This window comes from Jaculus jaculus, chromosome X (genome assembly GCF_020740685.1).
Source record: "Jaculus jaculus isolate mJacJac1 chromosome X, mJacJac1.mat.Y.cur, whole genome shotgun sequence".
Classification (NCBI taxonomy): Eukaryota; Metazoa; Chordata; class Mammalia; order Rodentia; family Dipodidae; genus Jaculus; species Jaculus jaculus.
The window spans coordinates 72,463,402-72,474,159 of record NC_059125.1 but is presented as its reverse complement, the minus strand read 5'-3'; the positions used below and the strand labels follow the sequence as shown (position 1 = coordinate 72,474,159).

The 10,758-nt window shown below is 33.4% G+C and overlaps 1 protein-coding gene across 1 annotated transcript; it reads right to left on the bottom strand.

The window, feature by feature from the left end:
- Nucleotides 1-8,614: 8,614 nt before the first annotated feature.
- On the bottom strand, nucleotides 8,615-10,536 carry LOC101603937 (TLR adapter interacting with SLC15A4 on the lysosome-like). Its single transcript, XM_004669607.2, has 2 exons — nucleotides 10,444-10,536; nucleotides 8,615-9,576 (listed from the first exon to the last, which is right to left on the bottom strand). Exon 2 carries the CDS (start codon nucleotides 9,532-9,534, stop codon nucleotides 8,620-8,622), a length of 915 nt encoding a protein of 304 aa, XP_004669664.2. The 5' UTR covers nucleotides 9,535-9,576; nucleotides 10,444-10,536; the 3' UTR covers nucleotides 8,615-8,619.
- Between the last annotated feature and the right edge of the window lie 222 nt (nucleotides 10,537-10,758).

The window sequence follows — 10,758 nt, the reverse complement described above, 5'->3', positions numbered from 1 at the left end:
ATGGGAGTGTTTGAATAAGCACTCTGGAAAGCTAGAACACTGTTATGAAAAACAAAATGCTTGATGTGGGTTAGAGCATCTGGAAGGGCAACCCTTCAGTAATGTCATCTTTGCAGCTAATGCTTCAACCAGACCTGACATCTCCATTTCCGATGTTTAATCAGAATGCTTGTTTCACCACAGAAGTTACAGCTCAAGTTTTAACTCACCTTGTGACATTTAGAGGTAGAACCATTGGAAGGTAAATATGTTTAGCTGTGTTTATGTGGATGAGGTCACCATGATAAAATCATTACAAGAAGATGAGACTGTAGTTCATTTGTCATATGAGAATCAATGAGAATTTAGCTGTCTATAAAGTAAAAGGGGGCTCTCATTAAGAGCTGAATCAGTGGGTACCTTGCTCATGGACTTCCAGCTTATAGAACTGTGAGAAAATAAGTGTGTTGTTTAAGCCACAAGTATGTGATAATTACTTACAGAAAACGTGGTATATGAAGACAGAAACCTAGAATATGTTTACTTTAATACAATGAAAAACATACCTTACTTTCATTATTTCATTTTTTTAAAATTTCTTGCCATCGACAAGGTTATATGTTAACTTATTGCTATTTTTCTAAAGCCTTGAGTTGGACTTTTAAGTTGTTCACAAAAGAAGAAACATAAATCCAGGAGTGGTGGTGCACGACTTTAATCCCAGCACTCGGGGGGTGGGGGCAGAGGTAAGAGGATCACCGTGAGTTCGAGGCTACCCTGAAACTACATAGTGAATTCCAGGTCAGCCTAGGCTAGAGTGAAACCCTACCTCAAAAAAGCAAAACATAAGAAACATAGATGTCTAACAAGTGCTTCAGAAAATGTTCAACATCCCTAGCCATCAGGGAAATGCAAATTAAAACAACTTTAACTTGAAATTTTCAATAAATAAAAAGTGCTGAAAAATAATACCTGTCAATCAAAAGTTGTCATTTAAAATTAATTACTCCATATAAATCAATTACAAATGTTACCTGGTACATAACAAGCCTTCAATGCATATTAATTATATTATAATCATTATTATACCATTTTCTTATATTCAATCTCTGGAGAAAGTCATGGAGAGTGAGAAGAGCCTTAGGCAGGTGAAGTCATGAAGGATCAATATAAAACTGAATGAATATGTTAACATTTATATAGACCTCGCAAGTTGTTACAAAGCATTTCCAAACAAACATATATCAATATGTCTCACAAATATTATACATATTTATGTGTGTATGTAGGGAAAGATTCTTGTGAAACATGAAAGAGAAAGAGAGAAAAACATTCTCATGAAGTGTACGGAGGTACAAGAAGCAACAAGGGCAATCACCTGATTTTACATTTGGGGAAGTACTTGCTTCCCATGAGGTAGAAGAGGCACGCTTCCATGTGAGCTTGAGTCATCTGGTCTCAAGTCTGGTGTTCTTTATCATAGTAGAGCTGAAAAGAAACCATAAAACAAGAAGTGGCCCATTCCTCTCAAGTTATAATGGTGAGCACAAAATTCTATAATCATTACTGAGAACCTTAATGGTGCTTTCTTGGTAACTTTGGTATAATGTCTTTATAAAATTCTTGAAGGAATGCTTTTCTCTGGCTCAGTCCCCAATTTCTATATCTGTTCCTAAGAATTGATTTGTGTATCTGGCTAACGTGGGTCCTGGGGAATACAGCCTTGAACCAGGTCCTTAAGTTTCACAGGCAAACGCTTAACTGCTAAGCCATCTCTCCAGCACAAATATATGGTGTTTCTTAAGTCACCTAAATTTTTTGCAACATAACTAATTTTTTTCAGTGTAATTACTCCATGATTCATCCACCAAACAATCAAATGTTCTCTATCTCATGTGCAACAATGGTACTATCATTATCACTGTAATTTCAAGATGAAAGCACAAAAGAATATTCGTAATTGAAAATCCAATGATTAAGTAAAAAGAAGTAAAATTACTATGAGTGGCCAGTGCAATGTGGCCTTAAACTTCTGGCGTTCCCATGGTAATAAGTTGAAAAGGACTATATTTAAAGGATAAAAAATTTTTAAATTAATATTATAATTCCAGTTGCATTTCAGTCCCACTACTTTCTCACAAATGTTCTAGTATGACATCTACAGAGCAATGATAGAGAACTTGTAATCATCTACATCCTTCTATTTTAGATCTCAATATCTGACCTCGTCCCCTAATTTTCTCAGGAAAAAAATGATACCATTTTAAATAATAAATAAATTTAAAAATATGTTTTAAAAAGTCATCTTCACATCTTTAATCCAAGAACTAGGGAGACAGAGGCAGAAGAGTTTCTTTAAGTTCCAGGTCAGCCTGATAAGACCCTGCCTTGAAATAGAAAGTTATCTTCAGCAAGTCACAGAGCCTTTCTTACACTGTGCTTCCTTATCTTTACAGTGAGATTTGATCTTGATCAGTGTCTCTGGCAAAATACCTATATCAGAACCTAAATATATTTTTACAAGACCAAATTTCATAGTCAAATTGGGTAGATTTGGAGTTAAGGCCAAGAAAATTTATCTCAGAAAAGTTCCTCATGTGTTTTTGAGGCAGGCCCTAATTTGAGGAATAGGCTGTAAAAACCATCAAGCTATACCACTTATTATTTCTCTGTTGACCATTTGAAGTTGCCCTGGTCTTCTTTAGATCTTTTGAGTCTACCCATTCTTCTTGCTAGTTCATGCAGTCATTAACCTAACTCACTCAGCTGTCAGTTCTTATAGTAGAGCCCATCCAGATTTCTAACTGTAGTATCATTATCTTTCCTCCTTTGTCTAATTAGCATTACTGCAGTGATATGTATGTTTATATGTTACATCCCTCCTCCCCATTCCTCTTCCACTGAACACACCTTCTTCCCAACTAGGCCCTCTTCCACCTTAATATCTTTTTTAGTGTGTATGTGGATAAATTCTTCAGTACTACCTTCAAAGTCTTCACATTTTCTTTTAAATGTCCATTAATTTTTTTTCTATTTTAGCTATTAAGATTTTCCTCTCTTGGTTCTTTATTATTATCTTTATTAAGAACATACTTTGTATGGATATATCATGTATTAGAACCCTTTTTTCCCTCTTCTCCTGCCCCAGTGGAGTTACACGTATTACCCATGTGACTGTGGGTTATGAATTATGGGAGCAGTAGTCAGGTTTTTTTTCGGGGGGTGGCAATGCCTCCGGGTTGATGTCTCAACCTTCGGCTCTTACAATCTTTCTGCCCCCTCTTCCACCAGATTTCCTGAGCCGTGGTGGATGTGTTTTAAATCTACTGCAATGATGAGCTGTTAGGAGCCTCCAAATCTCTGCTTTGGTAAGTGTTGAGTAATCCTTAGGGTATGAATCATTATTCTTAATGGATCTAATTATGGGGGATAAGAAGATGAGTAACTCCCAGAAGTTATATGACAGCTGGTCCTGTGGTTGTTGGTGGCTAGCAGCAACAATTTATGGATTCATCCTTAAGGAGGATTTGAAAGCAGGATTTGTCACTATACAGATATCCACATACTTCTAGCATGTATACAACCAAGATACAATACTCTGTCTGTATCTGCTTGTGATCATATGGGTGTTCAGGAGATACTCTAGTTCCCAAAGTGATAATTAACATCATGGGCCCATGAATCCACCACGTTAATACCATGTGGAAGCTTCATAATTTGACTGATTTGAAAGGAAATAAAGAAACTGGATTGTGAAACAAAATTCTTAGATACCAATGCCAGTTTGATCAACTAACTTCTTTGGATAATTATTCTGTGTGTGTGTTCACACCCATGTGTGCACATACGCATGCATGTGTGTGCTTGCACAAGCATGAATTCATTCAGGTGTGTTCAGGACAACATATATACATTTGTATGTATGTACTAGTGTGCATCTACATGTATGCATAAGTGGAAGCTGGGGGACAACTTCAGTGTCACTACTTAGTCACTGTCTTCCTGTTTATTTGTTTTTGAGACAGAGTCTCTCACTGAACTAGAATTCTCCAACTATTCTCCACTGGCTGGCCAATGAACCTCAGGAAACTGCTTATCTTTGCCTTCCCAGCACTGGAATTACAAATGTGCACTGGGCCCAGATTTTTTTTTCTTTTATCATAGGTTCTGGCAATCCAAATCAGTATATGAAATTAAAGTGTTTGATTGAACTAGTACTTTTGAAAGCATTATTTAATGAACCCCCAACCACTCAATGACTGGCTAAAAGTGGTCAGGAAGCAGAGAGAGCATTCAATCAAATAAAGTCTTTTGCCCTTTGTTTTATATAGTAGGTTACTGTGTGTGTGGGTGTGTGTGTGTGTGTGTATGTGTGTAAGAAAGAAGAACATTTAGTATTTAGTTTCCTGGATTTTTCAATGGTCTAGAGGAAAATGTTATTGATACTGTTGCATGTGTTTACTGAAGCCTCCTAAATCAATCCTTCTCAATCTTAAGTCATAAGCCATTGCCTAAAGAAGGAACAGTTGTCACTGCTTGAGAAAATTTCCTGCTGACACCTTTCCTCTAATAAAAAGTCTACAAGTATATTCTACTGTGATGTGGATTAACTGAAGTAAAATTGAATCCTTATAGAAATAAAAATAACCCCTTAAATTCCTATGATCCTGACCTGTTCTTTATTTTTTTTTTCAATTTGACTCAAATTCCATTTAGCAGAAATGTGTGTGATTTACAATTATAGAAAGAAATAAAGTTCAGGAAACAGCCATTCTATGAGCCCTAATAACTCCAAGATGGAAGCAAGGCCATTGGCAATTTATGTTTCTCATGATGAACTTGAAGTAAAACCAAGAACTGTATCACAATTCTGTAAGCTACAAATTTCTCAAAAATAAATAGAAATAGCAGAATAACTATAGGAGTTATCTACTCAAAACAATGATTCAGTATTATTGAAGTTGAAAACAATATACCTTGACTTGGTTCTCTTAATTTTTGAAGACATGGTATTAGGTATACTTGTTTAAAAGTTGTTTCAGTGGCCAGGCATGGTGGTGCACACCTTTAATCCCAGAATTTGGGAGACAGAGGTAGGAGGATCACCATGAATTCAAGGCAACCCTGAGACTACATGGTGAATTCAAGGTCAGCCTGGACTAGAGTGAAACTCCACCTCAAAAATAAAAGTTTGTTTCATAAAATTAGGATGTGATGCTGCACATTTATACTAAATTAACACTAATTAAACACTAAATTAACACATAATAATAAGACAGATAATTTGGAGGGATAGAGATGTCACTCAGTGAATAGAGCTTGCCTAACATGCAGGAGACCAAGGGATCTATATCCAGCACCACACATGCAAAAAGAAAAAGAAATTTTCTACCAAATTTCATGGAAAAACACACAACATTGTGAATGATGACTGAAAAATTTTAAATACCCCTATACATTTTTAGGTGAATAAATATCTCAGTGTTTGCATTATGAATACTTTTGGGCTAGTATTTCCTGATTTCATTTTTTCATTTTTCATGTTTTTACTGATATATAGTTGATTAATTGTCCATCCAAATGACAACTAACAAAAATATTACCATTTTTAACTTAATTGCTCTTTTCTTTCCTTCCTGTTCTCTCTGAAAACAACTGTTCACTTAACTGAACAATTTTCCAGTTTATTTCACCATATTAATTCTCATCAAACTAGACCTTCATTTTCATCCAAGCATACTTTATTGGTAAAGCTATACTATAAGAATTTACCTCTTAAAGACAAAATTAAGTCATTTACTTGACAGTATTTATAGTCATGTATGTGTGTGTACTCTTACAACCCTAAATATACCATTTCAGTATTAGTTTCAACCTTAAGAATCACAGAGAGACTGTATTTTTTAACCTAACCTGTGAGACAGATCATGTCTGAAAATTTCATAAATCCAGAATAGATTCTGTTCCGTGAATAGATTTCAACGTCTCAAGGAGTCTTTTGGCAAAAAGATATACAAAATTGGATCCAAGTCTTTATGTGTTTTACAACAGTTAGCTGAAATAAAAAAAAAATCAAGTAGAGTAATTCTAGGAGTTATGGACCTACACAAACAAGTAGCAGCAACATTTAGGTATCTTTCTTTGAAACTTATTCTCTGCCAAGAAACATGATGGTTTTCCACATCTGCTGAATCGTTAACATTGTCAATTTCTATAGGAGCACAAAATCAATACTTTCAACTCCAGCAATAGTGACACAGGAATTTATTATCCCATGCATTTCAAAGCTGTTTTGAAATGAAGAATTATGGTTATATATATGATACCCATAGTAAAAAATAAAATGAATGACTACTTAACTTCAAGCTATGTAAAATTACAACCACATATGCATACTTCATTCAAACATTAATGTCAAAAGGTATTAGATGAGGATAAAACAGAGAACCAAATTTATCATCTTTATTCAATTTTTATATCATTTAGATTATAGGTGAGTACCTTTACAAGTATTGTAATGAGTTGTGGAAATAAGCATAGAGAAAAGAGGAAAATTTTAAATCAAAGAATATTATTAAATAATTTTAAATTTGGTACTAGCTGAATACTGTCCTTTAATAGACCACTATATAATCTCAAAACTAAAGATACATTTATTGCATAAGTTTTGCATAAGTAAAGTATTTATACATATTACTGTCCCTAAGAAAATTATACACACCAAGAATACTGTCCAAAACGCTCAATTTACTTTAGAAAAATACAAGCTTACTCCCATTATTTTCATGTTGATAACTGTTATATTAAAATGTTCAAAATGAACAAATTAATGGAAAACATACACACAACTATTTTCCATATGAAACTAAGTCAGTTTTGCCAAAATCTTCGCTCATTATGTTTTCAGAATCAAATGTCTGAATTGTAGAAATTGATTGGAGAGATATAGCAGAGAAAAATTAGTATATAAGAAAATGAAGGGAAAAGCAAAAGACATTTCATGTATAGTTACTATTAGATCATAATAACTTGAAGCTAGTAAAAATCTAAGAAAAGTGTGATTAAAATAACAGGCAATAAGGGCACTGAGTTGACTTATTCAATAATACATAATAAAGACCAAATAATTACTGAGAATAGACTTACTAGTGTATAAATCTCATATATATATATATATATATATATATATATATATATATATATATATATTATTTCCATAACAGAAATCTATACACCTTTCTTTTGTAAGCAATCAGTACATGAAATCAATCATTTTACTATATGAGAAATGTGAGCTGTTATGTGTAAGGTCTTACATATAAAGTCTATGATAAACCATACCATTATACAAGGTACATTTTGTTAATTTAGTCTCAATTTTAAATTTGACACAAAATCTTGCTGAGTTTTACTCTAAACCAAGATAATAAATTTAGATAATTTGGATAGTATAAAATGTTTCCAAGAAAGATTTTGGCAAAATAATAAGTACTATCTTATCACTAGATATTAGATCTCTGTGCACTTTGATTCCTTAATGTATATGCATTCCTTCCTTCTACCCTTAAAAACAACTGGGTATTGTACAATATATAGAAGAGTTGAAGTCGTGGCATAAGATTTCACAACTCCAAATTTTAATTCAAGTGGAAGTGGAATATTCTCAATTTTTATTAATCTATCTCTCCATTTTTCTTTAAAATGTCAGTTACGTTCTCTTTTTAAAGTATTTTTTTCTATTTGTTATCTCTCTACATATACACACACGCACATACACACACATATATATGTATATATATACATGCATATGTATATGCATATGCATATAAAAAGTTCCTCAGACTATACTGGTTGTCAGTGTAAATGATTCTATATGCCTGAAATAAGAGGAATGATATTTTAAAAAATGTATATATCTCTAAACATTCTGTGGAGAAAGAAATGCACCTATCTAATACAGCTTCTATAGTCTTTTCAGTAGTGTACAGCAATTGGGCTTTTCTAATATATTTGTGGAAAATAAAGTTTAATAACATTAAGGTAACAGGTTTTAGGTACCAAGGACAGTTAGGTACACACACACAGAACATACCAACTTGAATGTGACAAATATTAAATATAGCAAACATCAAACAGTATGAAAATACAATCATAGTTGTTAAGGGGAAAGTGATGGGGGAATTATCATGGCTTATTGTCTATAATTATGGAAGTTGTCAATAATAAAAAACAAAAATAATTTTAAAAAGAAAATAGTCATATAGTTATCTTCCCAAAGAATTCAGATGTGCCAAGAGTCAAATAATTTCTCAAAATACAAAATAATCAGCACTGTGGAGATGGCTTAGTGGTTAAAGCACTTGCCTGCAAAGCCAAAGGACCTAGGTTCAATTCTCCAGGACCCATGTAAGCCAGATTCACAAGGTGGCACATGCATCAGGAGTTCGTTTGTAGTGGCTGGAGGCCCTGGAATGCCCATTCTCATTCTCTCTTTCTCTCAAATAAATAAATAAAAATTAAAGTATTAAAAAACATGTAACAATCACACCACAAAGGAGACTTAATGTGATATAATAAGCAAGAGAAGCCTTGTGATTGCAACCTCTTAAGTCATTCTTTGCAAGCTATAGCTGATTTCCACTATATATGTGTTGCAAGTTCACTACTTGCCTGATTTGATATCTGTAAGTTAGGCGTACTTAATTCAGTACTATTTCCATGGGATACATTACAACGATTACAGAGTGCTAAAGAGTGTAGAAGAACTTCTCGAACTTTTGATGCCTCTATGTTCTGCTCTTGAGAAATCTGAAAGCTGATTTGATTTACATTATTCATTAGTAGATTGGAAGCCATAAGATTGGTTATGGAATGACATCTGGTGAGATTTTCTTCCAAAAATTGTTTGTAGAGTTCGTCTACTTTTTTTTCCATATAATTATTGAGCATAGAATTGGAGAGGGGCTGCTTATGCAATAGCATACTCTTCTCTCGAACATCATCCCCATTCAATAACTTTGAGGTAACTGTTTCCTTTAGAGACTCAGCTTTAGGTGATTGACCCAATGGTATATCCACTGAAAGTAAAAGAGGACCATTAAGAGCATCATCATGAGTGTGTTCCACAAAGCATCCTGAGTCATACATGTTCCCAATGTGGTCGCCTCCAATTTGTAGGTCAGGATAATTCTGGCAAATACTTGTGCATGACCAGGATCGATATAAATCCAGTTGTCTTTCATCATGTTCTCTCTTTGGAATAGGCAATGCAATTGATAGCTTTCCTGGAAGAGATGTAATGTTGCCTTTTGCCACAGGTAGCTCATCCACAGAGTTTATTTGAATTACATCACTATTTTGTTCTGTTAAACTTCCTTTTATATTTTTTTCTTGATTTTCCATCTTAAGACAGAGAAGTGAATTATCCCCTGTATTTAAGAGCTTACTTTTCCAAGTATCCTTTTCATTATTTGGAGTATATTTAAGTGGCTTGCAAAATTTTGTGTGTTTCTGTTCTTTATAAAGGAATTCAGTTAGGAAGCCTTCTCCAAGCATTTTATTAGACAACTTTCCTAAAATTAAGACTGTAGTATATTCCTACAATATAAAAAAAAATCTCAATAAGGACATGCACATTAAAAAGTCAAATAAGAATTTTTCTACAAAAACAAATATGATTCACGGAAGCAGGGCTGCTTGAAAGATGGAGAATAAGACTCAAAATCATGCTGCTATAGTTCCAGGTCAATTTACTTATTCATAACTCTTAAGTCTCTCATCAATTAGATGACAGAAATACTTTTTAACCTTCACATTTATTGTGAGTATCCATGCAAGATTTTTAAAAGTATAAACATGCTGGTGTATAATTATCACATTCAACTGTCTTTTAGAATTTATTGAGAAATGACTAAAATTACCAAACCCTTTACTTCCCAAAAGTCTATTTAATACAAAAGCTTGGGCATATATGAATTTTTTAAACTTAACTATAAACATAAGCATCTATTTTTCATCAGTATAAGTGCACATAAGTTTCTGAAACTTATTACCATGCTTGTTTTTGCTTTTTGTTTTTTCTCATTTTGATCTTAAATCTTACTTCCCTAAGTACTTATTTCAGTGTTTTCAATGGCTTTATAATAGATTTTTCTTTGTTAACTCTATAGGAAAGACTAGTGAGATGATTCAGCTCTAAATCCCAGCAGCTGGGAGGTTAAACCAGGAGGAACACAAGTCGAGGTCTACCTGTACTACATACATATCAATAACTTGCTAAATACATAGGGATTTTTTAAAAACCTCTGTGAAGATATGAAAGAACAAGGTAATTTTTATTCAAGTTAAAGTGTTCCTCATATAAATATACTATCTGCTACACTTATTTCCAGGAAATCCGCTTAGGTTTAAGGATTTTTGTAAGAAAATAAAGCAATATGACCCAAACTAAGAATTAAGACTTACCTTTCCAAATGTCAGAATTCCTAAAGATATAGTCTTCCCGGATTCCAACAGTCCAAATAAGAAAAAGTCCTTTTTGTCTTGCTTGTTTCTCAGCTTCTGAATATACCTCAGAAAGATAGCTTTAGCCACATGAATTAGTTCTGCTTTCTATTCATACCCAAGGACTGAAGTAAGCTAATAGGAAAATGATGTGGGATGATCACATGTGTGGTATGGTAATGACCATGTACCAAAAAAGGATCTTGAAACTTTATTCAAGTAGAGTGGTAAAATGTTAATAGCAATAGCTTTCTTCATGTAAGTGAAGTTTATTTT